The 21,542-nt window shown below is 33.6% G+C and overlaps 1 protein-coding gene across 3 annotated transcripts in view; it reads right to left on the bottom strand.

Annotated features, from left to right (window-relative positions):
- The window catches only part of UNC13C (unc-13 homolog C), a 390,922-nt gene that overhangs the window by 193,987 nt on the left and 175,393 nt on the right, over positions 1–21,542 (bottom strand). For all 3 annotated transcript variants that reach the window (XM_008059183.2, XM_021712948.1, XM_021712950.1), the window contains one exon: positions 14,345–14,478. In XM_008059183.2, the coding sequence (XP_008057374.1) occupies positions 14,345–14,478 (134 nt within the window). The remainder of the gene's footprint in view (positions 1–14,344; positions 14,479–21,542) is intronic.

The following is a 21,542-nucleotide window of genomic DNA, read 5'->3' as shown; positions in this document are numbered from 1 at the left end:
TTCCGAGTAGCCGGAATTACAGGCATGCGGTACCACACCCAGCTGATTTTTTGATTTACAGTAGAGATGAGGTCTCGCTGTCCAGGCGGGTCTCGAACCCGCGGGCTCAGGCAATCCACTCACCTCAGCCTACCAAAGGTGCGGGATTACAGGCTGAGCCACCGAGCCCGTCTAAGATCTACTTCTTGCTAAGATTTACTTCTATGCTGAAAACAATATTAGGGTCTGTGACAACATTCTGATCTGTTTTAGAAGTTGTATTATATGAGTCTGTTATATTATGATATGCTAATTTAATGTTACTTATGAAGATAATAGATATCCCATGATAGAAAATAATGCAAAGGTTCTTTATTTAATAGTTACCCAAGTTCTTCTGAAACCTATATTTTTATTTTATATTACTACCTCTCTATGGTATTTTTGGTGCATTTGGAAGTACGACTCTGACTCATTCTTGCATATGTCCTAGTTAAATGAAAGATAACACTATTTAGCCCATCAATCTAGATAGTTATCATTGTCATCAACCTCTGCCACAATCAACAGCATCTTCTCTTCACTCTCCTGTGGATTTTTCTTTTAGTATTTGTTTGTGTCTTCCTTATTCCTACTGTTGCATCCCTAATTCAAGTCTTTATTCTCACCTGCCTCAAGAATTGCACTAGTCTGTTAGTTTTTCTCTTAGCTTCCATTTTTTTCCTCTTCCAGTACATCCTCTATATTACCACCTACTTTACCTCTTAAAAACACAGACCTTAGTATTACAAATCATTTCTTTAAAAACATCAATTACTCGTCACACACTTATTAGCATATAAAAATTTCAACTCATTAACATCACTATCCTGACTCCTGACCATCTGATTTCAACTTTCACTTCTACCTACATTCCTTAAACTTTACCAGACTTTAGCCACCCAGATTACTTATAATTTCTGGACATGTCTGATGTCCCATATTGTCTGATCTTTTTCCTTTTTCCTGTTCTTTCTTCTCCTCAATTTCAATGTGATAGTAACTACACTTTTTCTTTTAAAGTACAGCCCATGTGTCACCTTCCTGTAAAACCTTCTGTTATATTTAGGGCATAATTAGCAATGATTAAATATCAGAGAATAATAAGGAAAAAGAAAAGTGCACAGTGACTATAAACTGGGTTGTAGCTCAGTTAATATTAAGAATTAGTGATAGCAATAGTGCTTTTGTGCTGTGTAGATTCTGTAATTTTATTCTTGATGCAGGATTTTACTCAAATGGCATGATTTTATTGACATTTGCTGTATAGTTTAGAACTGAGAATAATAATATAAATATTTTTCCTCTTTAACCAATTTTGTCTAGCATTATAAAACATTTCTTTTGACAGAGTTCATGACATGCTACCCCAAAACATGGCACCTTGGCATACTGAATATTTTAAGCTGAAGGAATTTGAGAAATGACATGTACAGAAGGACTTTCTAACTCGCCCCCAAACCAAGGTCATAAATTTAGAAAGGATTTTCTGATCTTTCTGAAGCAGGACATAAGAACCTCATGTGAAAGGTGCTGTTTCTATACCCAGAGGAAAGAAGCATCCCTATTTTGGAAGACACAGAATGCCAAGAAGAATCTGAACAAACTGGCCGTACTGCTTCTCCCAGTTTGCTATACACATCTCATATATCTCATACTTTTTTTTTTGGTTCTACAAAAAACATTTTTTTATGAAACGTTTCATGTCACATAAAATGTATATACACAACTCTGTATGCTTTACTCTTGCCAACCTGTCTTTTTTTTACAAGGGTCCCAACTGAGAACTTGAGGGATAAAAGAAAAAGATAATTTTCTTCCTCTATATTTATTTCATCTAGCACCTCTCCACTACCACATAGTATTAATTATGTTTATAGTCTTCCTTCCTTCCTTCCTTCCTTCCTTCCTTCCTTCCTTCCTTCCTTCCTTCCTTCCTTCCTTCCTTCCTTCCTTCCTTCCAAAGATGTGGGGTACAATTCAGGATTAGGTATACAAATGTTCATTATACAAGTACCCTTGTTGATGAGGTGTGGCCTCCCTGCCTCCCCACAGTTTCCCACTACCACCAATCCTGTCCCCCCATTTCCCCCCACAGATTCCCACTACTGCCAATCCCACCTTATATGGTCTTCTTAATACGTGTGTGTGTGTGTGTGTGTGTGTGTGTGTATGTGTGTACACATATATACACACTTCCAAATACCCCCAAAATACCATAGTGTGTGTATATATGTACACACACACACACACACACACACACACACACACACACACACACACGTCTTCACACTAAACAATTACAGCAGCCAGACCCTAACCTGCTGACATTTGCAAAGCTAACAGTTTTTTGAACAATTTATTTACTTCGCTGTACTTCATAGAAAAAGGGGAGAAAAATCCACAACTATGAGCAAAATACAATAGATAAAAGAAGAAAATTAGTACTTGGAATGAGTGGAGAGGTATCACATTTTTCTCATAATATAAATTCTATTGATTTCTGAGTAACTCCTGATTAGATTCTAAGTTTCCAGTTTTTAAGGGGTCACAGTATAATCATATTTCCATAACAGGGATTTTTGCACTGTGTCCAAATTTCTTCGCATATTTGTAAATAAATAATCTCACTTTGGCACCAAATTTTATATGCTTTATCTATGCTGTATTCTCAGTTTCAAATCATGATTTCAAAGGCTGGGTTGTTTTCTTTTAACAAATTCCACAACTGAATACTTTTGCCTCTTGGGGGGTTAACTAGAAGTCTATACCATTTGCATATTTGTTGAGAGGCTTATTTTCCAAATTTAACCTATTTTTGGCTATTTCCTCTGCATAATTCGTAGCAGTATTGTATAGTAGTTAAATTTCAATATAATCTAAAAGGCAGAGATCTGATTTCTTCTACTTAACTAATTGACCCAGTGGAGCAGTGACTAATCTTTTTAAAATTCAAAATCTGTCAAATGGAGATGATAATAACAGTGTAACTTGGTACTTTTTCCTGTGCCGTTATGAGGATTAAATGAGACTTTACATGTGAATGCTTTGCATAGTCACTGGCACATAGTGAGCACTCAGTAAGTGTTTGCTGTTGATAATAATGAAGTTAGCCACAAACGAGACACACAGGAAAATATTATTTAGATTCCATTGATTTCTAATATGAAAAAAGATCACAGAAAGTGAATGAAAATTTATATTTGTACTTGGTGGTTTTCAGTATCTAGGAGAAAAATTCTTAATAAAATTAATAGCAATAATTTTGATTGCAGAGAAAATTTTTTATGTATTCATAGGAATAAATGACTTTATACATGTACAATCCTGAGCTACACACTAATAATTCATATGCTAACTAAAAATAAATTACAAATTATGATAGAAGTGAGACTGAAAGAGATTATAGTTTTTCATAGCCACTTCTTAACCTTGTAGGAATTATTGTATATACTTAAAAGTTTTAAAAGTACACATGAATATGGTAAATTAAGTATTCCTATCTCAATGTATATTATCCCTTCTTATAGTTGTCTGAATTCATGAGGTTTTCCTGTATGCAAATTAAATTCTCTAATGTATAGCTCTATCTCAACTTCATTTTCAGGGCAGTCATAACTTAGTTTAATCTATCATTTATAAAGAGAAGGTTTAATGAAATAACTGATCCATTCCACCATTATGTGACTGTCTCCTGTTTTTAATTTGCAGCAATTAATTAATACAAAGCACAAGTGTTTCAAATCTTGAATCTTATGAGACACAACAATTTAATAACCCCATTTATTATCTTGCAAATTTCTTAGTAAAATAAGCAAAACATAATCTGCCACTGCCAAAGTTCATAATACTGATTCCTTAGTCACAACAGATAAAATTAGAATCCATTAAATATGAAGTATTATTTTGAAATGCAAAGTTTTTCTTTGAAGAAAAGTGTGTGCATTGTTACAAATGAGTAAGCAATAGTTCTGTATTATTGTCTATCGTTTATGCAATTGAAACTTCTTTATCATAGCTAGAACTCAAGAGACAGTTTGCTGTGTTCTTTTTACTTTATAGAAAAATACTGCTGGGCTCGGTGGCTCAGCCTGTAATCCCGCGCCTTTGGGAGGCTGAGTTGAGCGGATTGCCTGAGCCTGCGGGTTTAAGACCCGCCTGGGCAACTTGGCGAGACCTCATCTCTACATAAATCAAAAATTAGCGGGGCCTGGTAGCACACGCCTGTAGTTCCAGCTACCTGGAAGGCTGAAGCGCACGGATCGCCACAGCCCAGCAGGTCGAGGCTGCGGTGGCCGGGAGCGGCCACTGCACTTCAGTCTGGGCGACAGAGTGAGACTGCAACTCAAAAATAAACAAACAAAAAAAGACAGAAAATATTAGGACCACTGTTTTGTTAGGCACTGACCAGGCCATTTGTTCTTTGAGCTATGGCCGCCATGTTTTCCTAGCCTTGAACCTCTTCCCTACCTTGGGGCGGTGAATCTTCCCTCTTTCTCTCTCTCATTTACTTTCTAAATAAACTCTATTTCCCAGTCTAAATAAAAAAGGAAAATATTAAGTTTTTGTTAATATGTTCTGCATTTAAAATATTTGACATGCATTAGTACAATTAACTGCCATTATCATGAAGAAAGAGAACATCCAATAATAAATTTTATTAAGTGGGACTCTACTAGCAAATTATAAACTAGTCCTTCCAAATTAAAGATAAACTAATACAGATGAAACTAAACTGAATTAAAGATAAAACTAAATTATAATATTGCAGTTAAGGTTGAAAATGACCTTAAGCTTTGTAACATAAATTCAACTAATTAAACACTTCTGTGGTGATCATTTTTCTTTTGTAGTTAGCTTCTCTTATACCATAAAACAAGTTGACTGTCAATGCCTTTTAAAGTCAGTCACTCTTTTATCTTCTTATTTTTCCTTTATTTCATTTACAACATAAGACACTATTTTAAAGAACTCAGATCTTTAAGTATATGTTTAATTTTAATGTGAAAAATGAAATTGGGAATGAGTCTAGGTTAACTAATGAAATCAGCATTTTGTAAGACAATGAAAATGAATACCACCTGGGGGTGGCAAAGAAAGTTGAAATGGCTAGAAATAGCCCAAAAAACTTGTGTAATGTGCCTGTGGCAAATAATTAGCAGAACTTGCTGAGTACAGATAACTTTTTTAAGTTACCCCAGTAATTTCAGATTAGAGACCTGGGAAAAGCAAGTCCTCAGGTTCACATTGCAGGAAAGGACACGTGAGGCAGTAGAGCATCATGGAGCTACTCAATGCAGTCACTAGGCTAGAAGCTCTCTTTGCCAAATCTTCTGGAATTGTGATAATGGTCCTATGAGTTGTTTTGCCTCCCGATTTTTAAAATGGGGAAAACAGTCTCAAAGATGTTGCAATCAAATCCAGATTAATGATTAAAACATCAGAAATGTCCAGGTTGCACTGAAAGATTAATGCCCATTATCTTACACATGAGATCCTTTTCTTAGTATTAATTATTTTGTTAATTTGGTTACTTAGATTCTGATTGTCCCTATTACTAGATGTATGATCTTGGGAAAGTTTCTTAGACCTCTCTGTGCTTCAGTTTCATCATCTGCAATTTGGAGATGGTACTAATGTTATTGGAATTAAACTTAAGATTAAATTAAATATTAAACTATAAAAATGCTTAGTACAGTTCCAGCTACTTGGAAGACTGAAGTGGAAGGATCGCCTGAGCCCAGCTGGCCAAGGGTGCAATGGCCAGGCGTGTGCCATTGTACTCTAGCCTGGGCAACAGTGAAGATTCCAATTCAAAAAACAAACAAAGAAACAAAAAAACCAAAAAACCTTAGTACAGTGACTGGTTCTAGTTAATTCTCTATAGTTTTCTACATGATGATGATATTTCCAACATATAAATACTTAGTTGTACCTGAAGCTTCCAGAAAGTATAAATACTTAGTTGTGCCTGAAGCTTCCAGAAAATATAACAAACCTTGAAAAATCCAAAACCAACTTTCTCTTTCCTCTGAGGTGTGTAGTCAGAGAGAAAACTGAAATAGTTGAAGTGTTTAAATTAGTACAATTCTTGAAAAGCATTCTTTTAAAAGTACTCTTGTGCACTTTAAAAATATTTGAATTTTTTCTATATAGTATATTGTTTTGGGAAATTTCAGACAAATATCTGATCTGTTTAAAAATTCAAAATGTCTACAACTAGCGTGAGTAAAGATTTTTAAAATATTTTCTTTTCTTTTATACCTTCAGTATCAGGTAGATTTTTAGCACAAATCTTTAGATTTTTTTTCTTTTTTCTTTTTTCGCCATTTATTATTTCTATTGTAAACCCTAGGTGTGCAGAACTGATTGCTAATAGGAACTGAGCTATTTACTTAGATCCAGAGAAATAAAATTAAAGCATTCTTTTACACTTTAACAACAATCTAACTGCAACTATATCGGAATACATGTGTTGTTCAATATAATATAGTACTGGGTTATATTACTTTTATACTACTTTGGTAATAAGGATTAGAGATTCAAGTAACTGCAGAGGTAACTTTTACAGGGATACTTTGAGTAATGAAGAAACAAGACTAAACTGCATTGTCATACTTAACCCAAGAAAAGCTGAACTCATATTACCAGGCATTGGTCCAACAGCCAATGGAGCCAAACAGCCAGTGGATTCAAATTTCATGGATCCTTGGACAAGAAGCTCCTTCAGAGCTGAAGACTATGTTTGGGAGTGCAATGATCATAGATGAGGTTCTCCACCCAAGAGGTCTACCAGTACCATAACTCCATTACTCTCATTTCTGATCTTCCTTCTAAGTCTCCTTTCTCTTATTTCACTGTCAACTACCTTCTTCTCTTTCAACTCTGTTTACCTCTTGGCTTCTATTTATACTTCATTTTAATTTATTCTTAATTTCTGATCACCTACTATAGCCATCTCCACATTTGTAAACTTTCAGTGTCTGTTCTTCTTGTCAGCTATCTTATTCAGGATTTCTCAGTTGAGTTCAAGAGACTGAATCTAGTTTTTCTTGTTGTGCAAAATTTTTCTCATTAGGTTCCCTCAAAAAAGGTCTGTAAGAGTCATCCTGTCACCCTGGAATGACTTGTGCTTGTGGCAGGCACAGTGATTAACTAGTTTCAGACTCATGATTAATTTTGTACATATCTCTTCCCAATTAAATCTTTGTGACTCTGACTTTGCATAGGACCTGGCATATATAAAATGTCTAATACGTATTTATTAAATTGAAATGAAACTGATAATGAAAAACAATAAAAGTATTGTAGCAGGAAGGAATGGGATAAAACACTTTATGTTAAAAGAAAGAATTAAATATTTTCTCTATCTTTTCTATACTTACTATATATTAGAGTAACCAAGTAACCCTAACTAATGAAGGAAAGTTTTCTTTACAAATAATTCTAATAAATGTTGAAGGAATGATAATATCATAAAACCAATATTTTGCAGTTCCTAATGAAATAACTAATTCTGAAATTATCATAAATTAAAATCATTAGAGGAAAGGTTGATGAAGAACTTTTCAATGAAGGGGGCAGGCTGTCATCACTGATTAAGCTTAGCATCATTACAGGGGAACAACCAGACTTAATGTGTCACCTGATATGATATTACATAAAGCACACAGAGCTGTTTGTGAAGCGTTATTTTTAAAAAATCTGAAAGTTGGCCTCTAGAGCTAGACTATGGAGAGTATTGAATATGATGGAACAAGTTAAATAAACAAAAAGAGGCAAATCGAATAATCTAGAAAGTGGCATATTCTAAATGACAATGAACACGGCTTCTTTAAGAAGTCAATGGCATGGATTAAAAAAGGGTGGGAGCACTGAACTAAAATGAAAGACATTTATGACTCATAATAAATATATGTAATGTGTGTATCATATTTGGATCTTGATTGAAACAAACCCATGTAGGAAGTGAAGACCAATTAGAGCCCTAAACTTCACGTGCATACAGACTACTTTTGTACCTAATTCTGACTTACATCTCTTATCTTTACAATATGATAATGAATGGATGAATGAATAAAGAAAGAAAGAAAAGGAAAACACTTTTAAAGGGAAATCAGGGGCATTTATTATGGAACAGGTATTTCATAATGTCAAAGTATTATTGTCAATGTTATTAATTGTGGTATGACATTGTGCTATGGAAAAAATAGCCATGATTTTTAAAGATAAATACTGAAGAATGGAGGGATGAAATGACATGATGTCTGAAATCTGTTTAAGATAATTCAGCAAAAAAAAAAAAAAATGAACATTCAGAGTATAGATGAAGAAAATATCACAAAATTTTGATAATTTGAATGTGAGTGATATATATACAGCACTCTACAGTATAGTCTCTGTACTTTTAACATGATGAACACTTCCATAAAAATTTCTTAAACATAAATTTAGGGAAGCCATAGTATAAACAAAGAAATACATATCTTTAAGACTTTTAACAACATTATTTCCAAAACAGAAAGAACAAGATGCAAATTCTTAATCAAAGTAGCTAAAATCCAATCTTCCTCATTGCAGCAAATGAAATGTACTATCTTTTAAAACATGCAGTTTGAAAATAATGTTCTAACCCATTATAAAGCCCTGAGGGGGAGAAAGGAAGACTACTTTATGGTTGCAAATGGAGTAGGCAATCTTTTGAAATTGGTCCATGTTCTACTCAATACATTGGAATATCTCTGTCTGTTATATATATAAATAATGCAGAGAAAAACTAAGATGAGGCTTCACCATATGCATACTCTTAGAGAAAGCTAAAAGAAATTACATATAATAGCACAATGCATGTAAACAAATGAGATGACAGAATGGATGAAACATTCTGCTTATATATTTTGGTCAGTATTACAAAAGCAACATAAAGTCACAATACTTTAAGTAAAATGAGAGTACATTTTTAAAAAAAATTTAAGAGTTAATATTGACCCTTAGCCATGTATAGTAAACCTTCTCTACATTATACATTTAATTGACCCAAAATCAGCCTAAAGGACTTTCATATCTAAGTAAACAATTGCCTATTGTAAATAATCTTTGGAAATTACACAGGTAATCAAATCTCTATATATTCAGATATGTCACTGTGTACCTCCTTAAATTAATACTCCCTTTGGTTTTTTTTAATCTCAATTAATGGTTTCTGTATAAATATAATAATTGCATTGTCTCTACCCTCTTCCTTAATGCTCCACTCATTAATGGAGTTTTTGATTTATCTCCTTAATATTTCATAAATCTGACATTAACTCTCCATCTTCTTAAAACAAGATCTCATATCTTCTCACTGATTTACTTTTATAGCCACTCAATGTTATCTCCAGTAAAGAAGAAAGACCATAATAAAGGAAAGAGAAGAAGTCAACTTAATTTTTTTTTTTTTCAGTTGGAGTCTCACTCCGTCGCCCAGACTGGAGTGTAGTGGCTGCTCCCGGCCACCGCAGCCTCGACCTGCTGGGCTCTGGCGATCCTTCCGCCTCAGCCTTCCGAGTAGTGGGAATTACAGGCATGCGCTACCACGCCCAGCTGATTTTTTGATTTATTGTAGAGATGAGGTCTCGCTGCCCAGGCGGGTCTCAAACCCGCGGGCTCAGGCAATCCGCTCACCTCAGCCTCCCAAAGGCGCAGGATTACAGGCTGAGCCACCGAGCCCAGCAAGTCAACTTAATTTAAAACCAAAAACAATACAGAAATTTAACAAAGCCAAAAGCTGCCTTTTTAAAAGACCAATAAAATTCAGAAATGTCCAGCCAGCTGAGCAAGAAAAAAAGAGAGGAAACACAAAATACCAATATTAAGAATAGGAAAGGGAAATTCACATGAGATTTAACAGACATTAAAAGGATAATAAGAACACAGCAAGATCAAACATATAACAGAAAATATGACCACTTAGCGTAAAGGAAAAAAAAATTTCTTGAAAGACACAAACTACAAAAACTTAATCAAGAACAAGTAGATAAACTGAATAGTCCTATGCATAATAGAGAAATAAAATTTAAAAAAAATTTTGCTTTAAATTTCAAAATTTTGTAGGAAGTTTAAAAACTCCCTACAAAACAAAAACAAAAACAAAAACAAACAAACTCCAGGTCCAGATAATTTTACTGAAAAATTCTATCAAACACTCAAGAAAGAAAAAGTCTAATTCTACAAATACTCTTCCAGAAAATCAAACTGGAGGAAACACTTTCTAACTCATTTTATAAACCCATCATTACACTGATAAAAAACCAGAAAAAGACACTGCAAGAAAAGAAAATCATAGACTAATATCTTCATAAACACAGAGGCAAAAATTCTTAACAACATTTTATTAAATAGAAACTAATATTGCATAGAAAGAATTGTGCACCAAGATCATGTAAAGATTATTCCAAGAATGTAAGGTTGATTTAAAGTTTAAAAATTCAATCAGTACAATTTGCCGTACTAATGGATATGAAAAGCAAAATTACAGGATTACCTTAATATAAGCAGAAAAGACATTTGACAAAATCCAACACACATTCATGATGAAAACTCTCAGTATAAGAACAGGGATAAAACATAACTTCTTCAATTTGGTAAATAATTACCTATAAAAATATTTCAGCTAACATCATAATATTGGGAATAAGCTAAAAATATCTGCTCTTACTAATTATAGTCAACACTGTACTAGAGACTTTAGCCAGAGCCATAAGTCAAGAAAAATAATAAAAGACATCAAAATTAGAAAGAAAGGAGCAAAGCTATCTTTATTCTCGATTAGAATATCATTTATTTAAATAATTATAAGGAATTTATATAAAAGAAGTAAATTTAGAAAAGCTAAAAATATAAGAATATCTTAAAAAAACATGTATATCTGTATACTATTACACATAATGAGAAATTGGAACAATAAAATCATTTAAGATAGTAATGAAAATTCCAAGAATCAAATTTGACAAAAAATATGCAAAACCTGCTCACTAAAAATGACAAACATTGCTTTGAAAAATTAAAAAATACCTTAATAAGTAGAGATGTGTATCATGTTCATGGTCATAAGATTCAATATTTTTTTCATTTTTTCCCAAATGCATATATACATTTAATAAATTCCAACCCAAAAGTCCATCAGGCATTTCTCGTATAGAAAATTTTTATTCAAAACTTAAATAGAACTGAAAAGGAGCTAGAACAACTAAACAATTTTTAAAAAAATAAATAAGTTGAAGGACTTACATTAAAATATTTTAAGTTATATTACAAAATACAGTGACCAAAATGTATGGCACTAGTGTAATAATAGATATAAAGATCAGTGGAAGAGAATCATGAGATTAAACATATGTATCACTCACATATGGATATATATTTTGGCACATAAAGGTGTCAAAGCAATTCAATGGGGAAAAGATAATTTTTTCAACAAGTAGATAAAAAATTAGATAACCACATACAAACAAATACAAAGAAAGTTAATCCCTATAATCACATCATATGTTTAAAATAACTTGAAGTGAATTACAGACTTTAATGTAAGATATCTAGAAGAAAACTGTGCAGTTCTAGGCTGACTGGGGATTGCAAAGATTTCTTAAATGAATTTTTTTTAAAAGCCCAAACTACAAAAGAAGGTAATCAATAAATGGAACTATCTCATCAAAATTGAAAAAAAACACAAAACACAATAACTTTGCTCTTCAAAATATACTAAGAAAATGAAAAAGAAAGTTACAAATTAGGAGAAAATATTGCAATATTTATTTCTGATGACTGACCTTTACCTAGAATATTTAAGAACCATAACAACTAAAGAATAAGATAAACACCTCAATTTGGAAATGGGGAGAGGATTGGAACAGAACATTCACCAAAGATATATGAATTGTAAATATGCATGAAAAAATATTGGCAATTTCATTAGTATTCAAGAAAGTGCAAATTAAAACCATAAAGAGATGCTACTATACGCCTAGTGTTTTTAGGGTCAAGGTTTCAAGGAAAAGAATGTGGGTCTAAACTGACATTAAAAGCAAAATTAAAAAGCAAAACAAAAACTTCCTTTCTATATGTCACTGCTCATTTTTATACTGAGCAGGCTTAATTTAGTTTAATTTAAAATTTTACTTTTTAATTTTTAAAATGTTTTCAGTTATTTTTTCCATAACTAAATGTATTTACTTCACATCCTCTAATGCAGTTGCAGAAAAATCAACAAAAGTCTTGGCATATTTTATTGAGGTAGAAAGTTAAAACTAAATCTGAAAATTTTAAACTTATTTCATAGTTTTATAATGTATATATATTTTGGTCATATGTTGATTTAAAATATTTGGTAAATGTAAGAAATTTTTTGTATTAAAAACAAAATTCCTTCAAATAACTGAATTTGCATTTCTCAACAGATATTTGTTTTCATTCAATAATCAACTGAAAATGATTAATTCTAGCCCAAGAACACAGTCTCAAAACAAATTGCTGATCTCCCACTCTTTAGGAAATCTACTCTGTCATCGAGAAAGTTCCAAAGAGGAAGGAAAACAATGAATTTATTCCACAAAACATACAGAGATCTGAGAAGAAATTACCAGACCCCATGATGAGATAAGGACATGTCATGGAGTAAGAGAAAAGATTTCCTAGTCGTAACAGAAGAGAATAAAAAAGCAAAGCCTGTACAGATGATGACCAGGAAACACTAAGGCCACCAGAAAGAAAGAGGGGATGTAAGGATTAGGTACGGGAAAAAGGGAGAAGAAAGTGAAAGGGCAAATTTGATACTATGGTGGTTGCATATCAAGAATAGGGCCACTTTCTCCACAATTAGGAGGAATTTGGGGCAAGTGAAAATGAATTAAGCAGGAAAGGATGAAAGTACCTAATTACTTTGTCTGTAATTGGAATTTTAATTGGACTCAACATAAACTTGTATCCTACCTGCCTTGGCTAGTTTAGAGAATAAAAACAAAACTTCTCCATAGTAAGCCCGAATCTATTTCATTGTTCCACATCATCATTTGCTTATTTCTGCTGTCCTTGCTGCCCATGTCGTTTCACACCTTACCAATATGTCAAGATAACACCTTTCACTAACCAGATAGAAACTGTCGGGTTGGCAGTGTGCTGTTTTTTTGTTTGCTTGTATGGCCTTCAACATGTGGGTGTGATATAAAATCTAAATGTGTAACATTAAAATTAGATTGGATCTTGGAAATCACCTAGCAATATGTCTTTATTTTTCCATAGGAGGAAACTGAGACCCAGATAAATTAGATATTTGCTTAAGGTCTTTTAACTAGTGGTATTTTTATAAAATAATGATTTTACAGACTCATCTTAGTACAGTCATGAATTTTAATTCATCTGTCTTGTCTTAGAGGCACAAGCTTTAGCCTGAAATTTGTGAAAATGGACTTGTTCTATAAAGTATAGCATGAAATTTGTTAAATCAATATTGTACAACTATTTTAAAAGCATTGTAAAACATATCTTTATTATTAAAACTCCACAATGGAATATTCATATATTGACATTAACTCTTTTCTTTGATTCTTGTCATTGTTGAGACAGAGTCTTGCCCTGTCATCCAGGCTGGAGTGCAGTGGCACGACCATAACTCACTACAATCTCAAAATCCTAGGCTCAAGTGATCCTCCCACCTCAGGCTTCTGCATGAGTAGCCGGGAGGACTACAGGTGTGAGCCACCACACTTAGCTAATTTTAAAATTTTTTTGTAGAAATAGGTTCTTGCTATGTTGCATAGGCTGGTCTTGACTTCCTGGGCTCAAATGGTCAGTCTCCCAAAGTGCTAGGATTACAGACGTGATCCATCACACCTAGCCTAACATTCTCTCTTCAATATTGTTTTTAGTTTTAGTGAGAATGCATGTTTTTTCTTAATTTTAAGACAATGGTATAGTTATAAAAAGAACCAAAGGTAAAAGGAAACTTTTTACATCACATAAAAATCAAATCATGGGCAACCTCTTTGGGTCCCTTCCCACTATGGGAGCTTTTCTGTCCTCTCAATAAATCCCGCTTTTAAAAAAAAAAAAATCAAATCTTGAAAATTGGTCGTCTCCATATCCAAAGAATCATACTCTATGGGGCTCAAACTAAAGATTCATAATGTCATTTAATTGATATTTACTGATAAAAATTGAAAAATTGTTTTCTATAGCTTAATGTGGGAAAAGTTAGTCATTGTCATCAAAATATGAATTATGTTTAAAATATATACACTTTTAAGTTTAGAGGAACAAAATCCATTCAATTCCAAAACAGTGTACTTACTGATTCAGGACAGGTGTGTAGGCAGTTTTATCTTCATCAATAATAGTGACCATCAGTGTAATAAGTTGGGGCCAAAAATCCAAATTCTTGGTGGTTGGTCCCTGATCTTCCCGAGGAATGTCCTGTTTCTTACTCTGTTCACAAGTTCACGCAACATGCAAAAGAAAAGGTTAAATGGGATGACTTTAGTTAGATGTCATTGTCAAAAGGAAATTTTTAAAAATGATAATGGAAAACTCTTAGGTCATGTGAGTCAAAGCTATTAAACTCAAGTTTCCTTTCTTCATTGAATGGTATCCATAGATGAATTCACAGTGAACAGGCTTGTATTTCTAATCACTCTTTTTTAGAAGGTAAGAGGGGTCTGGATTAGAGGTTTGTCTGACTATTATAGTTTATTACCTTAGAAATTATTATTGTATAAATTATCCCTTTTATCCTTTTTCTAAGGATATTGAATTTTATTTGTACAAAGGCATGTGAGTGTGTGTAAAACTTAACCTGTCTAAATGTTTAGTTCAAAGTCACGTTGGTAGTAAGTATGCTGAACTGAAGGCTGCTTGTTTGCAAAATCAATACTGTTAAAAATTCTACAATAATATACAGGCTACATGAATTACCTTGTCTCCCATCCTTCCCACAAATTTATATTGTTAACTAAAACGTTAAATCTACCTTTGCCTTTTTTCCCTTCATTTAAATCATCTTTGAATCTTTCTCAATCTACCATACTGCTTGGATTCTTCAATTCTCAATTTTTCAATTTCTAGAGAATTCTTCAATTCTCTAGAAAGAATGTTGTGGAATGAACTAAATTCACTTTTAGGCAGAGTATGATCACAATATTGAAGATTTCACAAATACATTTTATACTCAGCATATGCAATTCTTTCCAACATACAGATAAGTTCTTCTTGTTATTTATTTTGATGAGCATTCTTAGAGCACTTAATTTAAATTAACTTGCTAAAATTAGGCAAAAAAGAATACAGGCAGACATAATTTTTACTTAACTATACAAATAAATAGGAAGCATACCATTTCTCTGGCAACTTTTGCTAAATCATTTAAAAGTTTGTAGGTCCAGGGTATCTAAAAACTTAAGTTTGTGGTTCTGGAAATTTAAAAAAAATCTGATATAAAATGTGCATTAAGTTTTATCTGGCACAATCTATTGCCATATCCAAATGCCATGTCTTCTACCATGACCAGGAGATTAGCCACCCTCTACTGAATGGCTATCTATGCATATCTTTATGTGCTGATTGCTTTGTGTAACCATATTTTGATGAGCCATCATTCTATTATTAGTCTCATTTAAGTTAAAATACAACTCCATAGTGAATCCACTTACTACTAGAGACCTCCACACATAGACTATAACGTACCTTTAGGAATATGTATTTCCCTAGGTTGCTTCCAAGAACTTTTGATTTACCTTTCTGTTCAATATGCAACAAATGTTAAAACTTAGAGAGCTAAATTTAAATGATCAAAAAATTAGTGACTGACACATATTACTTTAAATAGCCAGAATGAAGTATAAAAAATTTCCAAAGGATCTTAAGAACCTTGTGTATATGATCCCTGAGAACCACTTGAAACTCCTTGTCAGGCTTCCTCTTTTGAAGTCTTGAGGTATATCAAGGTATGTAAGTTAATCTTTAGGAAGAAAAAGGCAGTAATACAGGCTTACAAATATCCAGCTTTGCTGACATTTAAGTTAAAAATTTCACTGACATTTATATTTCTTTTGTGAGTAGAATTTTATTATTGTCACAATAATGTAATCATTTATGCATTATACTAAGCTTAATAGATTTCCAAAGCATTTAGAAATCTGGAGAACCTGGTAAGTTGTGAAGGTAGTAAATAAAATTAGCTCTGATGGTCATGGTAGGGAGATATTTGGTGTTAGAATACCATCATTAATCATCACGATGTGTAATCAAACTCTGTCTTACATATTTTAAGTATTGTGATTAAATGAAGGGAAATTATTATAGACGATATGTCTAACATTACAGCCACTTCTATCATTTTCAAAGAGTGATATGGAAAGGACAGACTAAAGTAGTTGAATATGCATTAAATCCTGCCTCTTACCTGTCACAAACTGTATTTCCATCATTCTTTTTCATGACACCAGAGGATTATTAATGGTGCCATTTTTGCATCAAATTCTGTGTTTTACATTAGAATAAACCAAACTGGATGCCGAATTGTTATGTTTTTACATAACATACAACAGTATCATAAACCAGGCTTTCCCTATATTAATAGTGTATTGTAACCGACCACACGCTTACAATCAGGTGTATTATATATAGTGTTTAGTCAATTTCTTAAGAGTTTTTCTAGATGACACTTTATTAATACATCCTATAAATCTACTAGGATATTTGACCTTATGATTGGAAAAGCTAAGATAATGTAGTAGAAATTAGGAAAATGAGTAATAAATGTTCTCACAATTACTGAGTCCCTTATGAATTAATATTTATCATAATAAGAAACATAGTGATTATAAACTCATTTATTAACAACAAATAAAACTATAAACCAGTTATAAAAACATGACTAGTAGATGAATTATAATTATAGTGATTATTGTAATAGAGGCTAGAAATAATTACTGAGAAAACAGACTTGAAAGAAAGTCTGTGAGAGTATAATAGAGAGAGGATTTTTTTGAAAGTGGAAAATTGCCAGGTGTAGGATCAGATAAAGAAAGCTTTCAGTGGTTATGTTTACAATAGATATTTCACTACTGGAAGACTTATACAGACATGCAAATGAGACGTACACTACATTTTCATAATATCAAATAAGAAAAAATAAAAATATTCTATCAAAAAGATCAATATGTAGAGAAAATCATTACATGCATAAGAAAGTATCATAATAATTGTATCTTCATATTAATGGAACTCATGCTACACAACATTGCAAAAAATACTTTTGTGCCATTAGATGCTTTCACTCAATAAGCATATAATTGGGAAATACAATCTTTAAGGAGCTGTCCCAACAAGGATTGGAGGGAGACATTTGGTAGAGACATGCAAAGATGGGATATTTAAATGTGAAAGCATATGACAGACACATACTGTAGTTGAAGAATTACTAATAAAATAGGCTATAACAGCGTTTGATGAAGTGTGTTTCAGAGGACAGAGTCCTCACCATTATACGATGGAACCAACGAAGTGTTTCTTGAACAGTTCTATTGGATATTAATGAGTATCTCATACACACAAACACACACACACACACACACACACACACACACACACACACACACTCAATGTTCAAATATCTTAGGAAAGCATTTGCTTAAACAAAGTTAAATAGCTTATTTTCAAACTTCTTGAAGCCTTTAATATGCCACATGCATTATAATTCTCTAAGACATTGGTTCTCAAACTTCAGTGTATATCAGCATCACTGGGAAAGCTTACCAACAAATTGATTGCTGGGTCCCGTGCCCAGATTCTTGATTCAGTAGATGTAGAAAGGCCTAGGAATCTGCTTTTATAATGACCTCTCAGGTAATGCTGGTGCTGCTGGTCCAGGGATTAATTTAAGAATCACTTCTCTAAGAACTAATACTACAGCATTAGTTTCTCAATTGGACTTTAACTTGATAATGCACTCTACTCAGAATTTCCCCATCTCATCTTGTGAAACTTTCTACAGGATGTCCCTCCAAACATACTCTGAGAAACAGAAGACTAGAGAGATAAATGCAATGGTCAGATTATGAAAAATCTTGTATGTCATGTCAAGAAGTTTGCATTTACACCAAACTTGATAACGTTCATTGAAAGATTTTAAACAAAGGAGTACTTGGTTACATTTGTGTTTTAAATTACTTGGCAGTAGCAAGAGTTTCATGTTAAATAATTAATAAGTAAATTTGGTAGAACTCATTGACTAGGTGATGAGAGAGAGATAGAAAGAGAGAGAGAGAGAGAGAAAGAGAGAGAGAGAGAGAGAGAGAAAGAAAGAGAGAGAGAGAGAGAGAGAGAGAGAGAGAGAAATCCAGAAGATAATTAGGTAGACCAGTCTGAAGTTTCAAAATCATTCTGAACTATTGATGTAGATAGAAGAATTCCAGGATATAGTGGTAGCTGAAATAATGAAGTAATTACTTAAAGAAAGAGGGGAGAATATATGACCACAGGTAAAACCTTGGGAGAAAATCTAAAAAAGAAAAAGAATAAAATTTTGTAAAGGAGAGAGGTCCCTGTGAAATGGAAGAGACTGGAATCCAGGGTATAGTGTATATTAACTTTAAGCATAAATTTAAAAAATCACTTTCTCTCAGTCAGATGATAAAGAGTCTTGCAGATAAGTCTTGTTAATGGCTAGAAAAGAAAGCTAGGAATTTCCATCTCTAGAGAACATGTGTTAAGACAGGGTGCAGGAGGAATTGTAAACATTTGGAATGACACCTGTAAGGAAGGACAGAGAGTTGGACCTACAGTGGCACTGCCACGCAGCTTGAGAGCTCTGGAGAGGGTGAGTCTCTGAACTTATAGTGAAACTACTCTGGGCCATTCTGAGTTTTCTCCAGTACTGGATCTTAGAAGCCAAGAAAACAGTGTTAGATTTGCTACTGGAGTTTACAATGAGAGCAGGAAAGGAGAATGACATTTGAATGTTTGGCAAGAATATTTGAAGTTCCAGAACAAATGTATATTTTGTTCTGAAGGAAAAAATAAAATAAATTGGGGGGAAGGTGAAGAAATATATCTAGAGAAAGTAATTAGCGAGAAAGGCAGAAGGACAGGAAAGTTGTGACCAGTAGGATTTTTTTGTTTAGCCATTCCGACCACGGGAATGGGAGATAAGAATAGAGATTAGATAAAGGACTCTAGAGCTGAGGTCTAGGAGAAACCGAGAGCACTGTGGTATCCCTGAACATAACTTACAGAATTTGTGTGCTCATGTGTGTGCATAAATAGGTGACTGCTGCAATGTGCACAGTAATACCACTTCATTTAGTTCAAGGCAGGAAAGTGATTATTGAAGGTCTTGGCAACAAGTTTTATTGATGCAAAGAATTTGAAAAATAGGGACAGGGTAGCTACAAAGACACACAAAAAAGGAAATAGAGTTGAGCCTGAATATGTCAAGAGAAATGAGCTTTTACAATGCAAAAAAATGAGCAAGATTAATTAATATTACATTAACTAGATAGCTCTTATATAATATGTTTGCAGTTTTCTCTGACTCTGAAATGGTTGCTCACCTGCTCATAATTTTGAAATAAGAAAATATTAGCCATAGCAGTTCATAGGTTAGAAAAATGGGAACTCTGTCACTGGTTTAAGACACAGAACCTAAAACTTCAGAGACTTGTGAGACCTAAGATTTTTGTGAAGAGCAATGCTAAGAAAATTGAGAGCATTTATCTTCCCACACATACAGGATTGAGGAAAAGAATTTATCTAAGTACCCTTTCTTCCGCTCAAGGCAACCTACTGGGACATTCATTACATCAGTGGAGCTACCATCCTTGCTTCTCTCTGTCAGATACTGCTACCTTCCCCCTTACTGCCTAATACTGTCTCCACTACTTCTGAAAACAGCAACTGAGGCATCTTTCTAAACTCATTCCAAGCTCAATCCTCATATGCCAAAAAAAACCTGTTATGCTTGAAGACTGAATATGCAAATGAATAATAGATAGAACCATATATGACAAAACTCTGACCCACAATCCCTATAACAATCAGTTCCACAAAGCCACAAACAACAGCAATTGACCCTGAATGGCCAGGGCTTAGTCAATGACTGTCAGCTTCTTTATGCTTTGCCCTCATTTCAAACTCTAGACTAAATACACTCTCCATGTCAATCACATAGAATGCGCCACACTGTTGAGGTGAAGCCCAACTTTCATATGCCAACAAGCTCCAATCACACTATACCTAAAACTTTCCTTGTTTTTCACTGTAAGACTTCCCAATTCCCTGTCTGCCTTTCAGTCTCTGTCAAAAGCTACTAATGACGGCTGACCCTTGCTACAGAAAGGTCTGAAGAAATAACCTTCATTCTCATGAGTAGTCTTCTTTTATTTCCAAATATTAAAGCTAAATATCATTACCCTCATTTTATAGATGAGTAGACTGAAGTTACCTTAATTCCTATCTCCTCTTCTTAATTGAAAACAAAACATCCATGAGCATGGGATATTTTTCCACTTGTTTGTGTCATCTTTGATTTCTTTGAGCAGTGTTTTGTAGTTTTCATTGTAAAGGTCTTTCACGTTTCTGGTTAGGAAGATGCCAAGGTATTTCTTTTTTGTGTGTGTGTGGCTATTGTGAATGGAATTGTGTTTTTTATTTGGGTTTCTGTTTGTTTATTTTTGGTGTAAAGAAATGCGATTGTCTTTTGCACATTTATTTTATATCCTGAGACTTTGCCAAAGTCCTTTATCAGTGTAAGGAGGTTTTTGACAGATTCTCTTGGGTTTTCAAGATACACAATCATGTCATCTGCAAAGAGAGATAACTTGACTTCCTCTTTTCCTATTTGGATACCCCTGATTGCCTTCTCTTCTCTGATTGCTCTAGCCAGGACTTCCAATACTAAATTGAATAGGAGGGATGAAAGTGGGCATCCTTGTCTGGTTCCAGTTTTCAGGGGAAATGGTTCTAATTTTTGTTCATTTAGGAATATGCTGGCTGTGGGTTTCTCGTAGATGGCTTTTACTATTTTGAGGTGTGTTCCCATATGCCTAGATGGTTTTTTATCAAGAAGGGGTGCTGGATTTTATCAAAAGCCTTTTCTGCATCTAATGATATAATCATGTGGTTTTTGTTTTGACATCTGTTGTTGTATTTAATTACATTTATGGTTTTACGAATGTTGAACCAGCCTTGCATCCCAGGAATGAAGCCTACTTGGTCATGATGGATGATTTTTGAGATGTGTTGTTGAATCCGGTTTGCTAGGATCTTGTTGAGAAACCACACTGAGATACCACCTAACTCCAGTCAGAATGGCAATTATCAATAACTCAAAAAATAACAGTTGCTGGAGAGGGTGTGGCAAAAAGGGAACACCTCTATACTGTTGGTGGGAGTACAAACTAGGGCAACCTCTGTGGAAAACAGTATGGCGATTTTTAAAAGCTCTAAATATTGACCTCCCATATGACCCTGCAATCCCCCTACTGGGAATATAC

Source organism: Carlito syrichta, unplaced genomic scaffold, assembly GCF_000164805.1.
Source record: "Carlito syrichta isolate Samal-C Ts95f unplaced genomic scaffold, Tarsius_syrichta-2.0.1 Scaffold303772, whole genome shotgun sequence".
In the NCBI taxonomy this organism is placed as follows: Eukaryota; Metazoa; Chordata; class Mammalia; order Primates; family Tarsiidae; genus Carlito; species Carlito syrichta.
Note: the sequence above shows the minus strand (reverse complement) of the source record. Positions and strands in the feature narration are given on the sequence as shown.